We start from the raw sequence: 23,713 nt of genomic DNA, 5'->3' as shown, positions 1-23,713 counted from the left end.
CAGATTTCACTGCACATACTGTATGAGAATGTAGTGAATAAAATCTCTAGAATTTGAATCATTCTTCAGGTGAAGCTCAGCGATAAGGAGACACTGTTTCTGAAATGAAAGGCTTGTCTGCATCTAACTTTTAATGCTTCAGGTGGAATTCAAAATTGTGCACAAGTAGGTAGGTTTGGTTGTGGATTCAACTCACAGGAAGAAAATAAAATGAAACAAGTATATTTGACACATATATTGTCCTCCCTGTGAGTGTCTGATTTTCATTGGTAGCTCGCTAATGGTGTGGTTCCTCAAGCCCAAGGCGTAGTTTACAAGCCCCTGTTGTAACATCACTTTCCATGGAGAAAGCAGTAGTAGGGGGCACTGCTGCACCCAAAATTCTGCTGCAGGGTAGAACACCACACTTTGCTTGAACTGTTGACCAAGTCAGGACTTATGTATTAAGCCACACCATTTAGCATCCAAACTTCTGACCAGTGATTGGTGGTGTCAAGTCATGAGCAATGATATTGCAGGTTAAATTTAAAATGACAACACCAAAAACAAAGGTGCCAGTTAAGTTTTCTCAAGTAAATCTATGGTGCTTATTATGGGTAACAAAGTACCAAAACCCTGTGCTGCATGTAAATAATTTGGACAAATGAATGTAACTCCACCGCACAGCAATATTAGTGTCCTTATGTGCCAACAATTACTTGAGAGAAATGGGTGTTATATCCTTTACCGGCCTGCACAGTGGCTCGGTGGTTAGCACTGTTACCTTGCAGCTAGAAGATCTCTGGTTCACGTGGGTTTTCTCCAGTTACCCTGGCTTCCTCCCGCAGTCCAAAAACATGCTGAAGATAATTGGTGATCCTAAATTGTCCATAGGTGTGAATGCGAGTGTGCTTGATTGTTGCTATATGTAGCCCTGTGATAGACTGGCGACCTGTCCAGGGTGTCTGCTACCTTCACCCTCAGTCAACTGGGATAGACTCCACCCTCCCCCCGGGACCCTATTTAGGATTAAGCGTTGTATAGATAATGGATGGATGAATATCCTTTACCTTGATGCCGATGCTGAAGGTGAGCCATCTTCATGACATCAAAACCTCTGACTTCACATTAAACCATTCACCCATTATTTTACTTTATTTTTCAGTCAACTATCCGTCTCTGTATGTCCTTGCAGCCTCTTCATTTCTGACCTTTGCCATACAATCTCTTTGCCTGTGTGGACTGAACAAGCCCCGCAGAGGCATGTAGGTGATGGTGTCTGCAATTTGGTGACTGCAATCATGTACAGCAGCTTTTACATTGGCTCAAGTCTGTGTGTGTTGCATCGCCATCTAGCATTGGTCTACCCTCTCCACTTTGGAGATTATGATACACATTATCTTACTTGACCACATGGGGAGCGCTGCAAGCTTCAAGCTTATCTGCTAATGCATCATCAAGATTTGTTGCTATAATAGATCCTGCAACTGTCCCAACATCCTGGCCAAAGATCACCAGAAAGTGAGACAGCTTCTGTCAGTCGAATTACTTGTTGGCCTCGTTTTTCACTTAGAATTGCAAATCCTATGTAAAAAAAAATAAAATAAAATAAAATAAAAAAAAAAAAAAATATATATATATATATAGATGAGAACTATTTGGGAGTTTTTGAAAAGCTTTACATTGTCTTTGTATTTCTGGCAGTTTATTGGACAATCTGTCTCTATTTGTTTTGCAATGGAATGGCTGACTGTGGTGTAAATGGTTTATTTCCGGGTTGGGTTTAAGAGTTACATAACATAAAAAATCATATTTAAAGATAGGTGCACTTTTCTTAAATCTTACCACAGTTCTTACATGTCTATATGTATATGAGAATTTTAGTCTTTAGCTGTCTTTCTGGTTCAAGGAGCAGTGTTTATTTGCTGAGACTTAAATTTCTGAATTGATTTTTGCATAGAGAGAGGTCTCTGTTTCAATCTGCTTTAAGGTACTCGTTGTGGCCAGTATGTAGACATAGGTGAGCACCATCTAAGTTAAACTAAAATTGTATTTCTTTTAATACCTCTAGGAAAAATATTAAAATTTTCCCGTGCACATCATGCTATCAAAATATATGGTTTTGGTAACAACGGTCTTGCAGTTAAAAACAGTCTATTGTCTCATTATGGACAAAGATGAAACTTAAATGAATATCAATAATTAATCATTTTCAACCTGGTGAAATTTGTCTCACTGAACTCCTGAAAAAACTGTCCAGTCATTTCTCCATCGTGACAATCTAATAAAGGCACATCACCAAAAACAAACAAAAAAGATACTACTTGTAATATGAACACCTTGTACAACTAGTATCAGCCATTGCCCAGCTAAAAATGTTGTAACAAACTCTTTAAATCTGTTGATTTAAAGCATATAAAAGTGACTTCGCTGAATTAAGTATCACGCCCTCAACTTCAGCTGCCCAGTAGGGGCAGATCCTCCTCCTTTCCCTTTCTCTCCCTCTCTTCTAGGTGGTGTGTGGTCAGCAGACAGGTGCTGCCAATTGTAATCAGCAGGACTGGCAGGCAGGAGCATTATCCAATCTACACTCCTCCCCCTTAAAAGCCAGACGCTGCCACTACTCATCACCGGATCGTGAACCTCCACTGTTGGTATCAGCCTCGTTCACTCTGGTTCCTTGTTTTGTGCTCATGCTCACCAGTGCCTGTGCTCTTTCACTTTACTGCTCATTCCTTCAAGTCTGGATCATCCGGAACCACCTCATGCTCTCCTCAGTTCCATCACGGCCACAGCCAGGATTCCACCGCTGCAGCACCTGTCCGTCCAGGCTGGTCTCCATCTGCCACACGTCACCTCACCAACCTTACCCCGTCCCACCATCATTTCCTACCCAGGGCAGTTAAGTTCCCTGTTTCTCGCTGAGCCTGTCAGTACCTGTATGTTAACGATAGTTAGACCTGCATCCCGTTGGTTTGCTTTGTGGCAAACTAGTCGGCAGTTGTGTTTCACTTTATGAGTCTTATGATCTTGTCTTTCCTGCCTTGCAAATACCAAGCTCTGGTTAGAATAACTACTCTGATAGATTCCGTGCATTGAGTTCAGTATCTGGTACCCTCCGGGCCAATAGAGAACTCCGGTCAGTCTCTAGCCCTAGTGTTCTGCCGTTAATGTGGTGACCTTTCATGAAATACTTCCTGTTGTTCGTTGAGCGTTTTGTAAATAAATATTATAAACTGATTCTCGACTGCTGTATCATGAGCACAATAATGAACGTTCTCATAACCTGCTGAGGGCTGACATGTCCACATCAGGGGTCAACTTTATTTTAACGCAATCTCTGGGAAAATACCATAAAAAACATCAATCATGTGAACAAAATCTCTGATTACTGGCAACCTGAGATTCACAGTTCTGCTAGACAAAGAAACAGGAGGGACAAAATGAAAAGGGGAGGAGGTGGCAATAAATTGAATGAGTCAAAGATATTGGCTGACATCACATTATTACCAGTTTACTTTCTTAATTCAGTGAGAGTCTGAAACTGACGGAGCACAACAGCAGAAGGAACTGGAAGAGTTTTGCTGGGAATTTTAACATTTTCTGTTTTCACCAGAAAGGATGACTCTTTTGTCAAGGTATGCATGAATTGTTAATGTTTTATCTTCATTCTCTCTCATTACAATATTAACTTAGCAGTGTTCACTCGTATTTAGCAGAAACAACATTTCACATTTTACATTAGCTGTGAACAAGAATAAGCAGACGTATTATAAAAGCGTACACAAACAGCAATAGCTAGGATGTACTTTTGTTGTGTCGACATGTCAGCTTCTAGACCGTAACTGTATTTGTCTCACATGTAAAGCGTTAGATGTTGATGAGGTTTAAATATACCAAATTAGCTATTGAGAAACATTCTTGAAAAGACTGTTGATGTAAAAATTACATATAAACACTGACAAAGCTGCAAGAAAACATTGCTTGTTAACAAAGTTAGTCTTTAAAAGTCTTTAATGCTTGCAATTCTGCTCACGTTACCAATCAAGCAAATAGCAAAAACATCAAGCTTGCTCCACTAATAAAAATATCAGCAAACATTAATTTCACATTTATTATTTAATTACAAACCCATGATTACTTTTATGATCATTAGTGGAAAATTGTTTGGTCTATTTAATCTATGTGGACTTCACATAACATGCAGTATGACAACAGTTGGCAATTACTAGTGCATCCAAATGAATTTTATCTGTTATCAGTCACTGTCAAACAAACCACACTTAGTTATGTTACTTGGATCACTTTTTTTGTTTGTTTTTAATGACACCATAAAGGGTTTTGTGGAAACATCAGTCTCTTTGATTACACATTTTTTTATTGCTTGCAAAAGCAATAAAAAAATGAGTTAAGTTTATTTTCCGAAGTAGATATCTCCATTTTGTTATACTTGCACAAATCATGTTTAGTTTTCAGTTTTTACTGTCCTTAAAAAAAGATAATTTAACAAACTACACCCAAAATACAAAAACAAACTTTATTAAACTTGTTTTCATTTTAAAAATTAATTTCGCAAAACAGTCAATAGAATAGAATGATTGTTAGTGTTCTAACATCAATATTTAAAATCATAATATTAAATAATCAGGTAAAATGATGAAAATTGAAGAATACCAGTGTGTTGAACCCTAGAAATTGTATGTGAACAGCTACCAAGACAAGTTCCTTGTGAGGCAAATTTGAGTATAAAATTTGTTAATTTTTTTGTTGTTGTCAGGAAGCACTTCAGGAACCAACTGGAAAAACGACATTCTGCAATTTCACAGTAGACGCCATTTAATTCGCACTCAGCTATACTCGGTGTTTCTTAGTGGCCAGAGTAACTCAGAAGTCTGTATTTCTCAGTATTCTTGTCATCATTAGGTTTATAACAGTTTATATGATAATGTTTTTTCTGGTTTGCTTCTTTTGACTATCAACAGCATCCTTGCAAACTTCAGCCATGAAGCTGTGGATGAAAACCAAAACAACACAGATGAGACCTGGTGCCTTTATGATCCAGTCGATTGGATCTTCACTGGGATTCCAGTGTACATCCTGATCATCAGTGTGCTGGGAATCTTCTTGAATGTCTTTGTGTTGATGGTTTTCTGGCTCCACAAAAAGGCCTGTACTGTGGCTGAGATCTACCTGAGCAACCTGGCTGCTGCCGACCTCTTTCTGATGTCTCCTTTTCCTGTCCTTGCTGTGATTGCAGTAACAAAATATGACTTGCACCTTAGTGAAACTGTTTGTAAACTGGTCCCCTTCTCTGTCAACATCAATGTCTACTGCAGCATCATCATCCTTGCTCTGGTGAGCATTGACCGATATTTGGCACTAGTTCACCCACTGACCAGTGGAAGAATGCGGAGGCCATTTTATGCCAAAGTGGCATGTGTGCTGGTGTGGGGTGTATGCTTTCTCTTGAATGTTCCCACAGCCATTTACAGGGAAGTTGTACATGACTCTGAGGGAAATTTTACCACATGTGATTTAAATTTTCCAAGTCCTTCTATGTATCTGGTGTTTCAAGGGATCCGTGTTTTCATCTTCATCATCCCCACTTTCCTTATTTCCTTCTGCACCCTCAGAATTATTCACGCTCTGAGTGGGACCTTAAAGAAGGAGTTAAATGCTCAGAAAAAGGAGCAGAAAGCCACCACTCTGGTCCTGGTGGTGCTCTTGGCGTTCCTCATCTGCTGGATGCCAACGTATATGGTTAGCATACTATACCTGCTCAGTGGAGTTAATATTCTCAATAGCTGCCGCTTTTTCAGTAATCTGCATCACTTCCGAGTCATCTTGACCAGTTTAGCCTTATCCAACAGTGTTCTCAACCCCATTCTCTATGTCATTTTAGGGACAAACTTCCAGACAAAAGTTAAAGAATTATTCATGCAGATAAGCACAAACCTTTAAGCTGAAGTGCTGCAAACAGATCTAGGGTGCACAATTTTATGATTTTATAGAGTGACACAACATAGTCCTGAACCTATATGTTTTCATTACAACACAAAGTCAGGAGGAAGTAACTTATAGCAACTGTTATGTGGTAATTTCCTTTTATCTCAATCAAATAACATGAAAAATCACAGTTAATTATAGTGAGGTTTTGTTCTGATGTGTTTTAATCTTGTTTATGCCAATCCATTGTTTTGATCAGTCAAATTCTCTACCTTGCTATGCCTTTGGCTCCCTGAAAATTCTTGGAAATGGATACCTAAAGGTCTCTACGGAAAGGTCTCCAACTTTGTGTATTATCTGTGCTCAGCCAAAAGAGCCTCTCATCTGTGTTTTCTTTTAATAAACACGTGTGGAGAAGTTTTAAAAATGCTGAGAGTTATTGCTTTGTGTGAATCGGTTTGTTTCCATGTGATATCAGCACAGATTGTTTTCTACTGAACTGTCAAAGGTGCTCCAGAAACTCACCTCACCATTCTTGTGTGACATGACAATAATTCTCTCAGGATAGTCTCACTGTTAAACTATCAGAGAGGAAATTGTGTGGGTGAGGTTGCAAGTTGTTGTAGCTGTCTTGTCTCCACTTACCATTAGACTGTACCACATAGAAAGTGATTAACACTAAAACCACCACAGTTTAAGACTGACAAATGGCTGTTTTTAGTACATTACTACGTTTCATAAAATGCTCAAGTCCCCTCGTCACTGACCTTTCCTAAAATTATGATACACAGAAAATAATGTTTGTACAGCATGTGAGATGACAAAATTGCATCAAGTCAGAACTCATAATAACCTACAGTGTAAGCATGAAGAAGCATGTTCAATTTAAAATAATTTGTAATGTGGCTGCCTTAAAATCTTGAGTGAGGCAAGCTGAGAAGTTTCAAATGTTTGCACATCTGTGTTTCTTAGAAAAACAATGTTGGGAAGCTGACAAAAGTCTCCCATCAACTTTATACTTTAGGTTTCATTAGCAAGCTTTTTTAAATATAAGTTTCACTTTGAAGAAACTCTGTCCTGTCGTTCATCCATTGTCACAATCTAATAAAGGCCTAACATTGCCAAAATTATTTCAAAAATAATATGAACACCAGGTACTACTAATGTCAGCTTCATTGCCCAGCAATACAGTGTCACAACAAACTGTTTAAATCTGCTGGTTTAAGGATATTCCTAGTGAGTGAAGTACTGTTGCTGACGAAAGTGACAATAACTTTATTATTGACTTTATTATAAAGCAATCTCTGGGAAAATACCATAAAAAACAGGAATCATGTGAACACAATCTCTGAATACTGCAACCTAAGATACACAATTCTGCTTGAGAAAGGAAGAAACAGGAGGGACAGAATGAAAAGGGGAGTAGGCTGCAATAGGGTGAATGAGTGAAAGATACTGGCTGAGTGATCAGATCAGAGACAGACTGAGTGCAGCAGCAGAAGGAACTGGAAGATTATCGCTGGGAATTTTAACATTTTCTATTTTCACCAAAAGGCATGACTCTTTTGCCAACAAGGTATGCATAAGCTTTATGTGGTTTGTGCATTTTCTATTGCTTTCATCCTCTGTAGTCACTTTATTAGTAATAACTAAAATTAATAAGACATTTAATACTTTCTAGCCAGCTTTCTAGATTAAACACAACTTTAATGTTACAAGAAAACAAAGATGTGATTTGATGCTTACAGTCCTACTCAGCAAGCAGTAAAAACAAACATCATGTAATGTAATTGTAAATGTTATAGTTATACATTTATTACTGTGTGGCCGGGTTAAAATGAACCGGGGCTATATTCAAAACCACAGTTTCCAAAAACAGAAACTTTCGTTAAATGTCTAAACTAGTCGTCGTCGAACTAAAACAAGGACAGATTCAGCAGCTTATTTCTTGCCTCAAAATGCTTTCATAAATACCTTTTGCTTAACATTTTTCGTAATAAAGGAGAAAACAGGGCCGTATTTTCTCGTGCCGCGTTTCCATGCTAGAAAAAATGGCCTTGTGTACATGTAGCTTTAGCTCTGGTGTCTGTGCTTGTGGCAACATGTTTTGCACTGAGGTGATACAGTCAGCTTGAATTGCTGTAGTGGTAAGAAAACTGTTCATTGCAGAATTTGGACACAACCACGCTTTTATCAAAGCTGTCATTGGGAAGTCTTTTAAAAGAAAACTTTCTGCCCAACAAGCCAAGCAATGCGGTCTCTCGCCACCTACTGGGCTGGAGTGTGCATCAGTGTTACCAGTGTGCCAGAAATTAAAGAACTGAGAAAAGGGTGATTATTTTATTTTTTCTGTAATGAATTGATTAATTAAAATTAATGAGTTAAAGTCCCAGCCGTAGAAATAATATGACAAAATGCTGAAAATTGGAACAAAAGTATGTTAATGTGTTGAACCGCTGATTTCATATTTCAAGAGTTGCCAAGACAAGTTCTTTGGAAAGCTGAGTCGTATTGAGTCTAATGTTTGCTGCCCTTTTTCTGTTCTCAATGCAACACTTCAGGGACCAACTGAAAAAACAACTATGACATTCTGCAATATGTTGTTATTAAATATTTCACAGTAGACAGCATTCAATTCGTACTCAACAATACTCAATATTTCACAATATCCAGGGTGTCTCAGAATTCCATGTTTCTCAGTATTCTCATCATCACTAAAACAAATCTGCAAGATCATTTTAGATGTACACTTCAAATGGTTTATAGTATCACGTTTTGTCTGGATCGCTTTCTTTGTCTATGAGCAGCATCCCTGCAAACTTCAGCCATGAAGCTGTGGATGAAAACCACAACAACACGGACTACACTTTGTGCCATTATGATGAAAGCGAGTGGATCTTCACTGTGATTCCAGTGTACATCCTGATCATCAGTGTGCTGGGAATTATCCTGAATGTGTTTGTGTTGATGATTTACTGGCTACACAAGACGGCCTGTAACGTGGCTGAGATCTACTTGAGCAACCTGGCGGCTGCCCACCTCTTTCTGATGTCTAGTTTACCCTTCTGGGCTGTGAATGTGCAAAAAAGATATGACTGGAACTTGAGTGAAACCCTGTGTAAACTGGTCCCCTTCTCCATCAGCATGAATGCTGACTGCAGCATCTACATCCTGGTTCTGGTCAGCATTGACCGATATTTGGCACTGGTGCACCCACTGACCCATGGAAGAATGCGGAGCCCATTTTATGCCAAACTGGCATGTGTAGTGGTGTGGGCTGTATGCTTTCTGTTGAATGTCCCTGTACTCATCTACAGGGAAGTTGAACACTACCCTGAGCAGAATTTTAGCATATGCTTTCTTTCTTATTCAGATCAAACAGACAAAGTGGTAAGCATCCTCAATGTCATTCTAAAGTTTGTTATTCCCATTTTTATTATGTCCTTCTGCACTCTCAAAATTATTCAAGCTGTCAGAAGCAGGTTAAGGGAAAGATTTAGCACTCAGGGAAAGGAGCAGAAGGCTACCACTCTGATTCTTGCAGTCCTCCTGGCGTTCCTGATCTGCTGGGTGCCATTCCATGTGTTTAAGATACTAGATCTGCTGAGTAGATATAACATTGTGGGAGGGTGTGAGTTTCGCTTAGGTTGGTTCCAACAGATCTTCATCTTCTTAGCCTTCTTCAATAGTGTTCTCAACCCCATTCTCTACGTTTGTGTAGGGAGAAACTTCCGGAGAAAAGTTAAGGAGACCTTCAGTCAGATAAGTAATAGGAGAAAATCAACATTCAGCCTCCTCACCACATGTGCAAACCTGTCAAGAAGTGTTAAAACTGAGAATGCCACAAGCTAAGCTGTGGGATTGTATTTTTTTAATTTAGGGTTTATGTTTTAAAGATTTTATACAGTGGAACTGGCAATGTTTTACATGGATACAATGTAAGAAAGATATGTTTAAAATTACAAGTGCTTTAGCTGGGAGGAGGACCAAGAATATTTGTGTTCAATGATTCAAAGAATGTAGGACATCTGTGTTTTTCTGCAACTCTTCTTTATGTGCCGGGGTTTCTCCCAACACTTAAATGCTTTTTGAGGCACTGATGTATAAATAATCGATAGGAAGATGTAGGCACACACTCACAAATATATACTTTTTTCAACATAGTCCTGAACTCTTATCTTTTAGGACAATACAAAAGTGAGGGAAAAGGATGACTGAAACATAAAGATTTATTGTTTAAAGTCACATTGTTTTTTTTAGCTCTTTTCTGTCTAACATCAGCAGATGGGTAGAAATCAAGGGTGTGATCATTTTAAAAGGAAGTAATTGAATATGTCTCTATCTCAAGACATCCTGCTGACATTTTATATCACTTATGGTGTATTTACCAAAATCTGCAACTCAACCACATCAGTTATCATGCTTTCAGATTTAACACAACAGCAACAGTGCTGCATAATTAAACAGGGTTACCACACATGTTTTACATCACAGAAGTAATGGACAAAACCTAAGATAATGGAAATATTGTACCAAAGAAATGGAGGCAGACTTTGTGTCTCTATACATCATCAGTTACACTCTTGGCACAAGAAGTCAGTGTTGGGATGTTTCACTCCTGAATGCATGTGCATGTATTTAAATATCATTCTCTGTATTGTGACAAATCTGTTATTGTGACAAAACTGTATTGTTTTGGGTTTGTACTATTCACAGACCATCCTGTCATGTTTTAAAACCATGTAATATTACTTACTTATGTGTGTGACATTGCGACTGGAGCAAACTTCAAATACTTTTTCAACCTGCCAACAGTATAGAGTGGCTACCTGCACATTGTGCAGACATCTGCATGCTTGTACAGTTTGTAATTTGTTGCTTGGTGCAGTTGATTTACTATTCAAGTAAGAGGATCTGGAAGAATATTTTCTCATCTGGTCATGCAACTCTGTCTTCACTTGGTGAACACACTTCACTGTTGCTGAAATATCCTGTGTGTGTCAGTTGTGTTTGCATAACAAATGTATTGTAACACTTGCTATAGGATGACAGAAATGCAAAGGACCAATTTTAATCTTTTGCTGGTATACAAATAAACATACACCCATGAACTTTACATGCTTTTGCAGTCATGTGTAGTGTAATGCTGCTGCATTCATTTGATGCTTTAATAAGCTGTCCATCCATCATGAGTGTGACCATGTTAGAGGAATGTGATGCTAAATCTTTAGGGTACTTACTTCATGTTGTCAGGTCCAATACGATCGAAGCTCAATCACTATCTTATGCCTGTAATCCTCTAGACTGAACTGCATTTGTTGAACTCTGTCTGCATCACTGTGAACTTTAAACTGAGCTGTTACAAACCACAAGTAAATAGCTGTACTTTTTAATGAAAGTTGTGCAGTATTTCAGCAATACCCTAAATAGGCACAACATATTGAGGCAGATGTTTTTGTATTTTTTATCCTGAATCTCGCCTCCAGCACTTCCAACAAGCCTTTATTTGGTGAGCTGCTCTAAATATTGAACTGACAAGGATTAAAGAAGAACTCCAGTTCTCCCGGTCCCCTCAGTGGATAGACTTTGTAGACTTGACAGACTCTTGTTCAAATGTAAACAACTTGATGAAACACAACTGTACGATCAGTTCTTCAGTATAACATGTTGGTACTGATAGATGACAAGATAAGACGTGTAAATACAGGCTGTTCCTGGAAAACCCTTTATATAGTTGGTACAGACTAACCTGTTTTATGAATTCTTTTAAATCTTTATTAAGAAAATTAAATGTCTGAGTATTTCTACTCTGTTATTGATACTATTACTTCAGTACAAGATCTGAACTCTTCTACAACTTCTAGGTTTTCTGCCTAAATGTTGTACGGAATTTATATAATACACTATGTAGCTGTTATACCTATTACAATTACATTTTATACACATTATTTTCTTCATGTAAGTGAACGAGGGGGGAATTTCATTCCAGACATAGACAGAATGTGACCCAGCAATGATGTAGTAGTTTGTGTACATTTGCAGTCATCATTCCAGTCTGTACATTGTGACATGTTAACAAAATATTTATACAGCAGTGACACACATTAATTATGGCAGTGTCTCTTTCCAAAATCAAGCCTGGATGTACATTGTATTTGTTTGCACAATCAGCTCAATTCAACATATTAATCCTGTGAATGAATAATGTTAAATCATTTGCAAACTCATATTATTAAGTCACAAATCTGACTTTTTTGTACCTCGCCCGAAGATGTTTTTTGATTTTTTTTTTTTTTTTAAAAAGTGTTTTTCAGCAACATGTATGTTTTAACATGAGTTTAACAAGCTACACAAAAAATGTTCAAAGTGAGTGAATTAGTGTCTGGACTTGAAGTTGAAAGGGAGTGTTCAGTCATAATTCCTGTGTAACCTGACAGAATCTGAGCAGTTTTATGATAAAGAATGGGTAGAACTGCAATCCAGACAGGCTAAATGTTGTAATTGTGACCATCTACCAAATTGTAACTTGAATGATGTGAAAACTTCCAGTCATATATATGCTATTTTATAGTCCTATAAACCTGTCAAGTCTCCCTGTCTTTTACTTAACTAATTTGTTTTCATTACCCATAAAGGGTTTGTGGAAACATAAGTCTATATGATGACATGTTATTTATTGCTTGCAAAAGCAATTAAAGAATACCAAATTTAAGACTAGAATTAACTACAAACTAGACCTACAAAAAACCCGCAGCTCTACAAAAACCAAACGGGGATAAACTAAACCAGACAACAAAACAATGTACTTCCAAAACCAGGGGAAACAGAACTAAGGGGACAAAGCAGGCAGGCTCAGGGAATCCAGAAGTTAGTGGGGGAACAAAACTGGCAGACAGAAGGCTGGGAAATATCCACGAACAGGTTGGAGCAAAATAGAGTCCAAGTGGAGAAAAACCAGGATGGGGGGAAGCAGGAGAGTCCAAGGGGCTGAAGCAGATGAGGGGTTCACAGGGCTTGGTGTGGAGAACTAAATCCAAGGGGGGAACCAGAGTCTGTGACAGAATGTGAGTCGATGATCCAGCAGAGAGTGAATGAAAGCACAGAGCTTAAATAGGTGGAGGTGAGGTGGAGAACAGGTGAATGGAGTGAACTGATTACTGCAGCTGATGTGCATTACAGCAATCAACAGTGCAGGCAGTGAGAGCAGGAGAGTGAGTGAGAGAGAGAGAGACAGGGAGAGAGATGACAGACACATACACTGAAACAAACTGTTAATTTTGTATTTTCACGACAAATATATAAGAGCGGGGAGCATGGGTGAGTCTCTGTTTGGGATTTGAAATTGCCTAAACACAGATGTCATCAGGAGTCTGACCATTCAAGGCTTTGAAAGCCAAGGATTAATTCTAAAGCTCACAGCTAACCAGTGAAGAGAAGCAAGGATTGGTGTAATGTGGTCTCTTCTCTTAGTGCATGGAAAAAACCTGGCTGCAGCATTTTGTAACTGCAGTCGTTGCATATTTCACTTGCTGGCACAAGAATAAATTGTACTGCAAAAGTCCAATCTGAAGAAAATATAAGTATGGATGACCTTTTTTAAGTTTCCAGGGGAAAGAAATGGTCTGATCTTGGTTGGCTTTCCCATACGAACAAACCAGGACTGTAAAATGTTCAACATAGTTTTCCCTCAACAGTCATTACACTCATGTTTGGCTGGATTGGCTTGACTAGATTTGGGAACTTTTGGGGGTGTTTTTGTGCTTACAAGTTTCAGTTTGAGTCTGCATTGCACTGGGAGGCAAAGCATTAAGGACAATATCACATTGTTTTCATGTTCACAGAAAATCCACTCAAAGTCAGAGAGATCAGCTCACAGGTTGTCACAAACAACAGATAAAGTGAAGGGAGGTCTCATATATTCAAATTATATCACAATCCATTCACATGTTGGTCAGCCAAAAAGCAACTAATGCTTATAAATGGCTTCACATTACCACACACTGTGCCTATGAAGCACTATCCCCTTTCAAACACACTTTTCTTCCATGGTTTGTTTTTCATCTGATCTCATTTCCTGGAACATATATGCAAGTTCTGAAAAGTCTTAAAAAGCACAGAATTCAATTTCCTCAAACAAATGGCCTCCGAGGGTATTGAGGTATGTGATAAATATAATTTAAAAATATTTGAGAACATATGCATAAACGGTGTGTGCATATCTAGTGTCCATCAGAAGTGACAAGTCTATTTTTAAGGAGATGCTATGCTTTTAATGAACTGCCAGCACACCCTTATTTCCTTCCACACAGATGTAACTGTCACAGCAAGTTTTCATGACCCCTAATCAGTGTTTTCTCATGTTCTCCATCCACTTTGCAGAGTTTTCTTCAGTCAAACAAGAATTAAGTCAGATGGGAGAGCACTCACTTACAGTGCAAGAAGTAGCGGGATCGATGCCGGCATTGGCCACCAAACATTAAAGCCTCTCTTCTGCCTGCTTGTGTTTAAGAGGCTTCAAATTTCACTGCACTGTATGAGCATGTGACTGTTGAATCAGTCACTGAGAGCTGATCAATGACAGAGACACTGTCTGTGTTTCCTAAATAAAAGGCCTGTGACAATATGCACATTCATTTTACTGCTTCAGGTGGCCTCCAAGCATAATTATGGAGCTTTGCTTGCTGATTCATCTCTTACAGGAAGAGAACAGAGTAAAATTAAATGTGTATATTTGTAACATTTTGCTTGAACAGGTCAAATAAACAAATGTAAATGCAAATAAATGTCTTATTAATGTTTACAACCTGTGATTTTTTTAACAAAATGCTTCAAGAGCCAGCATGGGTAAATGGTCCTGGAACACAAGAAAAACCTTGCAAATACAGCAACATACTTGCTTGAATTTTCAGTCTCAACAGAGATTTTACACAAATGGTGGCGCCATTTCCAAAGACACTGAAAAAATGTTACCAGTCAGTTCAAAACCATGAAAAGAAACTCTTCTCCTCAGCAGCTCATATGCACAGTATAAGTTATCACATTGAACTAGAGCCACCTTTGTATTATTGCAACCTCTAACTTCATGTAAAATCATCCACACCTTTTTTTTTTTTTACCTTATTTTACAGTCAGCTGCCTGTTTCTGTATGTAGTCTAGATGCTGGTGAAGGAGGAGAACAACATGGTAGTGTACCTCACCAACTCGTCCATTTCTGATCAAATCCGTACAGTTTCTTTGCCTGTGTACATTGAACAAACGCTGCAGAAGCATCAATACTCACATGCATGTGCAAGGAAAAAAAGTGCACAGAAAAAAATGCTTCCACTAGTAGTGTTGACTTGCTGAGCCTTGCTACATTTCTGAATTTATTTTTTATTATACGTTTTTTTTTGCATTGAGATAGGACTTCATTTGAAACTACTTTAAGGTTCTCTTTGTGGCCAGTATGTAATAGGTGAGTGACACCTTGACAAATTGACAAATTATTTAGTTTTGGAAAGGATGTAAGGACTGAAATGTTATGAACTGGTATTTCATGAGGTTTGACACAATGATGCTGTTGTTACATGGTTAAACAGCACTTTCAGAGAATATACAACACTGTGCTCGGAGGAAATAATGGACACAAATGCAGATAATTGATGCAAGCCGCAGGAGAAATGGAAGCAAATGTTATGTTTACAGTCTCCCTAATGACACTTATGTGTTGCACTGTAGATGCACAATATACATCTATATCTGCTTCTCTGGCCTGTTTGTGTCTTGTTCCCAATTGGGAGTTTTCTCCCTACATAATTGTCAAGTTAATTTGACTTTTAAAACAAGAATTTACAACAAAAGACTCTTTTATGTGAGTAGAAACATCCAACTATCCATCCATTATCTATACATGGCTTAATCCTCATTAGAGTCGCGGGGGCTGGAGCCTATCAGCTGACTTAGGGCGAAGGCAGAGGACACCCTGGACAGGTCACCAGTCTATCGCAGGGCCACATAGAGAGACAATCACTCTCACATTCACACTTAGGGACAATTAACCAATTACCCTCAGCATATTTTTGGATTGTATGAGGAAGCCGGAGTACCCGGAGAAAACCCACACATGCACAGGGAGAACATGCAAACTCCATGCAGAAAGATCCTGGGAAGGCGGGGATGCGAACCAGGGATCTTCTAGCTGCAAGGCAAAGGTGCTAACCACCCCTGAGTAAAAACAGCTTTCTACAAATTAATGTCAATTAATTAAATATGGTAAATAAGTAATCCAAGTGATCCAAGTCATTAAATCTCCCTTCGTGTTCAGTTAAGATTTGTTTTCTAGCAAGACAATGACCCAAAGCAAACAACCAAAGCTTCACAAAAATGTTATAAGACATCAAGGCGAATGTCCTGGAGTGGCTGAAGCCAAGTCCAGACTTCAATTCAAATTAGAATTTATGTCAGGACCTGAAAAGGACTGTTCAGTTATAATTCTGGTGTAACCCGACAGAGTCTGAGCAGTTTTGAGATAAAGAATGGGATAAAACTGGAATGCAAGGCTCATTGAACCAATCCAGATAAGCACAGTCCTGTAACTGTGATCATCTACTATTAATTACAATGATGCTTTTTTTTTGTTTTTAATCTGTTTCAGTCTTGCTAATCCATTGGTATGACAATCCCAATTCCTCAGCTTGCTATGCCTTTGGCTCCCTGGAAGATTCTTGGAAAACAACACCTCAAGGTCTCCAAGGAAAGGTCTCCAACTTTGTGCTTCTTTTATTTTCAGCTAAAAGAGCCACTCAACTCTGTTTTCATTTAAGACAACATATGTGGAGAGGCTTTAAAAATGTAAGTTATTTAATTTGTGTGAAGTAGTTTGTTTCCCTGTAATAGCATCACATCACATCTACTGGACTGTGCCAGGCATCCCAGAGGTCCAACTCACTAGCCTTGTGTAACATGACAGTGATTCCCTCTGGATTAAGATGCAGTTCCATTGACTTTCACAGAGAAAAAAAATGTGTGGATGAATTTGCAGCTGTCTTGCCTCCACTTAGTATAAGATTGTCCCAGACTGAAGGCAATTAACACTGTAATCACCACAGTTTAAGGCTGGCCAGTGGCTTTTTAAAATATATTACCAAGTTTCAATAAACATTGCATTAGAAAACTTAACGAATATTTGATACCATAAAAAAATATGAATCATGTTGGCACATTTTGTGAATACTGCAACCCGAGATGCACAATGCTACTCGAAAAAGGAAGAAACAGGAGGGACAGAATGAAGAGGGGAGGAGGTGGCAATAGAGTGAATGAGTCAAAGATATTGGCTGGCATCACTTTGTTATCAGTTTATTTTCTCTTTTGAGTGAGCAGGTCAGAGACAGACAGAGCACAGCAGCACAAGGAACTGGAAGAGCGTTGCTGGGAATTTTCACCTTTTCTGTCTTCACCAGAAGCGATGACTCTTTTACCAACAAGGTATGCATAAGCTTTATTTGATATGTGCATTTTCTCTTTTATCAGTCTAAGGTCAAATAAACCACACCTAGTTATATTACTCATGTATCATTCTGGCTTGTTCTCCTTTTATTACAACATAAAGCGTTTGTGGAAACATCCATCTGTATTTTTGCACATTTTTCACTGTTTGCACAAACAATGAATAAATGAGTGGAGTTTATCTGCAAAAGCAGATATCTCAATTTTTAAAGTACTTCCACAAATCAGGGTTAATATTTATTTTTTTGCATGACACACAAAAACATTAGTCAACAGACTACACCAAACATACAAAACTAATTTTATTGAACTATTGTTTTTGTTTTCAAACTTAAAGTTTGGTTAAAACAATTAATGTCATGTAATTGTTTTTAGTGTCATATTTAAAAAGCTTCCAACATGAGTTCCTTGTAAAGCTTCCTCTATTTCTCCACAGCATCCTTGCAAACTTCAGCCATGACACAGTGGATGAACATCAAAACAACACAGATGACACTTGGTGTACTTCTGAACCAAGCAGTTGGGCCCGCACTGTGATTCTAGTGTATGTCCTGACCATCAGTGTGCTGGGAATTATCTTGAATGTGTTTGTGTTGATAGTTTTCTGGCTCCACAAGAAGGCCTGTACTGTGGCTGAGGTCTACTTGAGCAACCTGGCTGCAGCTGACCTCTTTCTGGTGTCTCCTTTTCCCGTCCTTGCTGTGATTGCAGGAACAAAAGATGACTGGCAGTTAAGTGAAGCACTGTGTAAAATGTTCCCCTTTTTCCTCAACATGAATGCAGACTGCAGCATCTACATCCTTGCTCTGGTGAGCATTGACCGATATTTGGCACTAGTTCACCCACTGACCAATGGAAGAATGCGGAGGCCATTGTATGCCAAAGTGGCATGTGTCGTGGTTTGGGGTGTATGCTTTCTCTTGAATGTCCCCCCACTTATTTACCTTGAAGTTACACATGACCCTGAGGGAAATTTTACCACATGTGCTCTTGAAGATCCAATTCCTACTATGTATCTGGTGTTTCAGGGGATCGATGAATTTTGCTGTATCATCCCTATTTCCATGATTTCCTTCTGCACCGTCAATGTTATTCACGCTCTGCGAAACAGGATACAGAACAGGTTAAACACTCAGAAAAAGGAGCAGAAGGCTACCACTCTGGTCCTGGTGGTCCTCCTGGTGTTCCTGATCTGCTGGGTGCCAGCGCATGTAGTTAGGATACTAGACCTGCTCAGTTTACTTAAGATTCTGAATGGGTGCCACTTCATCAAAAATCTGGATCTCTGCTATGTCATCTTCGCCTGTTTAGTCTTATTTAACAGTGTTCTCAACCCCATTCTCTATGTCATTGTAGGGAAAACCTTCCAGACAAAAGTTAAACAATTCTTCACACAGATGAGCACAAACCTGTCAATAAGTCATTAAGCTGAAGATGCTGCAAGCTGATCCACAATAATAGCGATATTTTGAATGAGGGTGCATGTTTTAAAGATTTTGTACAATGAAACTGACTATTGTTTACGAAGGCATAATGTCAGAAAATTAAGTTTTGGCCACATTTCGATTAAATAATCCTAATATTCAGAATGTATTTATGTTCAAGCTGTTTCTCAGAAGGGTGAAGCCAAGACAATGTCATGTTTATTTGATTACATACTGTGGTGAGAACCTGCTCACTCTGGTGTATCTTTCAGAGAATCTTTCTCAACACAGTCCTGACCCCATATTTTCCTAGGACAACACTTTTGGAAAATGAAGTTATGGATAAGGACAACTGAAGCATGAAGATTCATTGTTTTATTCCTCTTATGCATTTAGCATCAACAGATTGGTAGAAATGAAGGGTGTGGTCATTTATATCGGAACTGACTGACTATCTATCTCAGGACACCCTGCTGATGTTTTGTAACACTTCTGGTGCATTTACCAAAATCTGACACTCTACCACTTATACCCTAACAGTTGTTTCATTAGCTATCATGCTTTCAGATGTAACACAAGAACTACACTGTTACATAATTAAATAGAATTACCACACATGCTTTACATTGTTGAAGTAATGGACAAAACCTAAGATAATGGAAGTAAAGTAACAAAGAAAGGGAGGCAGACTTTATTTGTCTTTGTAACATCATTTACACTCTTGATACAAGAAGTCAGTGGTTGGATGTGTCACATTTGAAAGCATGTGTATGTATTTAAATCTCTGTGTCTGTATTGTGACATGTCTGTGTCAACTTATTGTGACATAACATCGTTGTTACCTGCTTGTGATATTAAAAAACAATCCTATCATATTTATAAACCTTTTAATAGCATTCACTTTTGTATGTGACATTGTAGCACTTGGGCAAACTTAAAATAATTTTGTGGAATTAATGTATTGTATTACCTGCTGTTCCTAGAAAGCCCTATATATAGTTGATATGGACTAACTTAGTTTTTTAATACTTTGAAACTCTTAATTAAGTATACTGTTGAATGCATGAGTATTTCTACTCTGTGTTACTGGTAGTTTTACTAAAGTACAAGATCTGAATGTTTGTTCTACCTCTGGGTTTTCTGTCTAAATCTGGTCTGAGATCCTTCCAGCTCTTCATCAGGTATGTTGGATTTTCCCAATCATTACCCTCAGTAGTATTGATATCATACTTTAAAACATATACCATGTTTAAAGAGGAACTATAGTTGAGATCTCACAAGAACACATTGGTATTATTTCAGGCCACCTCAGCACTAAGCCACCTCGAGACCCTGGAACTTATCCACACTGAGATAAAACCCAACAATATCATGGTTGTGTACCAGAAGCAACAGCCACTTCAGGCCAGACTGGTTGACTTTGGTCAAAGTTGTTCCAGGGTCATCTGTGGGGACTCTGTGGTAGATGTAAGTACAGGAACTGGAGATCAGAAAACATGTGGCTACCAGGAGAAATTTGTATCTTTTTGTATGCAACATCTTGATGGAAGTGAAATTGTAGCATTAAAGCATAACATGGAACTTTTCTTGTTTGTTCAGAGCTCCACAGGTGTTGCAGGGTCTGAGCTTCTCTGAGCTAATCAACATGTGGTCTCTTGGTCTGGTTGCAGCTGAACTGGCTCTTGGCTGCCCACTGTTTCCGAGGGATGACAAATATGATGTGGTATGTATCTTCTTGACAAAATGGAGATATGTGCTCCTGAAACAGATCTTAAAGTGAAGAAATTTTGGTTCAACATATGTATGGGTTTGTGCTGCATAAAGTTCATTGTGGAAACTGTGGATCAGCAACCGGATTTTCTGCTCGACTTATATACAGAATCATATTTAGGTAAAAATACAAAAGTATCGACATCGCAATGTACTCAAAGTGCCAAAGGTAAATTTGACAAAGTGGCTTATTTCAAATTAATGTATCGCATTAGAATATGATTATTATTACATTCAAGTGTGCATTACTTTAATGGGAAGCTGGTGAAAGAGATTTAAGTAATTCTCATCTGCTGGACATCTTGCAAATTTGCCCTCAAGGACAAATGAACATTTATGTTCATCTGTTATATAGCATTATAATTTAATTATATAATATATTCTTGTTTTATCAAACTATATCTATAATGTTATCAACAAATGGAGCACAAAGTACAATATTTGAAACTGATACATAGTGGAGTCAAAGCATGAAGTAAGGGAAAATGAAAAATACTCAAATAAATTAGAAGCAACTCCGAAAGATAGAGTACCTCACAAAATGTATTTGTGTAAATATATTTATCTGTCTACCTGGAAAGAGTCTTTGACTTAAACACTGTTGTCTCTTTATAGACTCCAGAGGAGTTTGCGAGACAGACTGATACAGAGACCACAGGCTTGTTAGTCTCAGGTCTTTGGAGGAGGTAGGTGCTTTTTCTTGGATCAGGCAGCCATTAAAGCAGTCATTACAAGGATTCTTCCACTGACTTTCATTTCTCACTGTTGCAGAGAATGTATTGTTGGAGCTGAGCAAAGCAGGAGGGGCTGCTCAGCTTTATGGACATCTTCAAGAAGATGCTGCTGATGGACCAGTACACTTTAATTATACCTCTGAGCGAACGGCGTCAGCCATTCTTTACCGAGCAGCAGCACAAGCACAGCAGCCAAAACACCAGCAGAGAGCAGCTGAGAGCACACACAGAGGAGGCCGAGCATGTCCTCACTCATCAGCCTTTCACACAAGAGACTGTTGCATCAAACGCCACAACTCCTCATGAGGAAAGTACTTCAACTCCTCCACAAACTGTTTCTACAGAGCTGAGGAAAAAGCAGAACAACTGGTTTTAACACTTCACAAGGAAGAGAATATGGTTCAAATTCTAAAGGGCTTGCTCAGCAAGCGAGACGTCGTGGGACCTATGCCCACATTCTCCACCAAACATTTAACCCTCTCCTCTATCTGTCTGCATGCTTGAGTGTCTTCAGACTTCACTGCACATACTGTATGAGCATGTAATGAACAACATCTCTAGAATGCTGAATCATTCTTCAGGTGAAGCTCAGCGATGAGGAGACACTGTTTCTGAAATGAAAGGCTTGTCATAGTCTGCATCTAACTTTTAATGCTTCAGGTGGCATTCAAAATCGTGCACAAGTAGGTAGCTTTGGTTTTGGATTCAACTCACAGGGAGAGAAGAGAATAAAATGAAACGAGTATATTTGCCACATATATTGTCCTCCCTATGAGTTGTCTGATTTTCACTGGTAGCTCGCTAATGGTGTGGTTCCTCAAACCCAAAGCGTAGTTTTTCTTGTCAGTGAAGATTCACTTTATTATCACCGTAAAACTGTTACAAAAGCACAAACTGCAAACAGAAATCAGAACCAAACCAATATATAAACACACAATGGAAAAAGGTAAGCCACAATATTAAAAAACATCAATTAACTAATTCTAAGTCTTAGAATGTGCCTCGGTCAGATAACACAGGTGCAGACACATAGGAACAAGCAGAGACCAATCAAATTAAACAAAGAGTTTTATTACAATTAAAACAAGGATACAGACCCAAACATAACACATAACTAAAAAAAACCAACAAAATAAAACTAATTGTATTATCAAAGCCTGGTACGATGAATGTCAGCCACTGCCCAGCTAAAAATGTTGTAACAAACTGTTTAAATGTGTTGATTTAAAGCGTATTCAAGTGACTTTGCTGAATGAAGTGACATGAATACAATAATGAACGTTCTCATAACCTGCTGAGGGCTGACATGTTCACATCAGGGTCAACTTTATTTTAAAGCAATCTCTGGGAAAACACTACAAAAAACATCAATCATGTGAACACAATCTCTGAATACTGCAACCTGATATTCACAATTCTGCTACAAAAAGAAACAGGAGGGACAAAATGAAAAGGGGAGGTGGCAATAAAGTGAATGAGTCAAAAATATTGGCCCACATCAATTTATTATCAGTTTACCTTCTTAATTCAGTGAGATCCTGAAACTGACGGAGCACAGCAGCAGAAGGAACTGGAAGAGTTTTGCTGGGAATTTTAACATTTTCTGTTTTCACCAGAAAGGATGACTCTTTTGTCAAGGTATGCAAGAACTGTCAATATTTTACCTTCATTCTCTCTCATTACAATATAAACAACTTAGCAGTGTTCACTCGTGTTCAGCAGAAACAGTGTCTTACTTTTTACATTAGCTGTGAACAAGAATAAGCAGACGTATTATAAAAGCGTAAACAAAAAACAACAGCTAGGTTCAGGTTAGGTTTTGTAGTTTTGTTGTGTCGACATGTCAGCTTCTAGATCTTAACATGTCTCACATGTTAAGCGTTAGATATTGATGAGGTTTAAATATACCAAATTGCCTATTAAGAAACATTCTGGAAAAGATTATTGATTTAAAAGTTACATATAAACACTGACAAAGCTGCAAGAAAGCATTGTTCATTAACAAACATGTCATTCAAAGTCTTTAACTCATGTTACCAATCAAGTAAATACCAAAAAAATCAAGCTTGCTCCACTGAAAAAAATTAGCAAACATTAATTACAAATTTATTACTTTACAACAAACGTAAAATTAATTTTATGGTCATTAGCAGAAAATTGTTTGGTCTATTTAATCTGTGTGGACTTTACATAACATGGTGCATGACAACGGTTGGCAATTACTAATGAATCCAAATGAATTTTATCTGTTAAACAAACAAACCACACTCAGTTATGTTACTCTCATATACATAATGTTTTTCTTTATTACACCATAAAGGGTTTAAGGAAATATGAGTCCATTTGATTACACATTTTTATATTGTTTGCAC

The 23,713-nt window shown here is 38.2% G+C and overlaps 3 protein-coding genes across 3 annotated transcripts; all 3 read left to right on the top strand.

Annotated features, from left to right (window-relative positions):
- The first annotated feature begins 1,053 nt into the window (after positions 1 to 1,053).
- LOC111573257 (B2 bradykinin receptor-like) lies at positions 1,054 to 5,981 on the top strand. The gene is made up of 4 exons (XM_055005737.1): positions 1,054 to 1,068; positions 2,493 to 2,629; positions 2,722 to 2,908; positions 4,903 to 5,981. Exons 1-4 carry the CDS (start codon positions 1,054 to 1,056, stop codon positions 5,938 to 5,940), a joined length of 1,377 nt encoding a protein of 458 aa, XP_054861712.1. The 3' UTR covers positions 5,941 to 5,981.
- Positions 5,982 to 7,381: 1,400 nt separating this feature from the next.
- Positions 7,382 to 11,041, top strand: LOC111573256 (B2 bradykinin receptor-like). Its single transcript, XM_023277325.3, has 2 exons — positions 7,382 to 7,501; positions 8,733 to 11,041. The coding sequence occupies exons 1-2, from the start codon at positions 7,482 to 7,484 to the stop codon at positions 9,775 to 9,777; spliced, it is 1,065 nt and encodes a 354-aa protein (XP_023133093.3). The 5' UTR covers positions 7,382 to 7,481; the 3' UTR covers positions 9,778 to 11,041.
- Positions 11,042 to 17,372: 6,331 nt separating this feature from the next.
- On the top strand, positions 17,373 to 19,471 carry LOC129347744 (B2 bradykinin receptor-like). The gene is made up of 2 exons (XM_055005736.1): positions 17,373 to 17,392; positions 17,850 to 19,471. Exons 1-2 carry the CDS (start codon positions 17,373 to 17,375, stop codon positions 18,838 to 18,840), a joined length of 1,011 nt encoding a protein of 336 aa, XP_054861711.1. The 3' UTR covers positions 18,841 to 19,471.
- The last annotated feature ends 4,242 nt before the right edge of the window (positions 19,472 to 23,713 follow it).

This window comes from Amphiprion ocellaris, chromosome 20, assembly GCF_022539595.1.
Source record: "Amphiprion ocellaris isolate individual 3 ecotype Okinawa chromosome 20, ASM2253959v1, whole genome shotgun sequence".
Taxonomy (NCBI): domain Eukaryota; kingdom Metazoa; phylum Chordata; class Actinopteri; family Pomacentridae; genus Amphiprion; species Amphiprion ocellaris.
The sequence above is the reverse complement of the archived record's forward strand: the minus strand, read 5'-3'. Positions and strand labels throughout refer to the sequence as shown.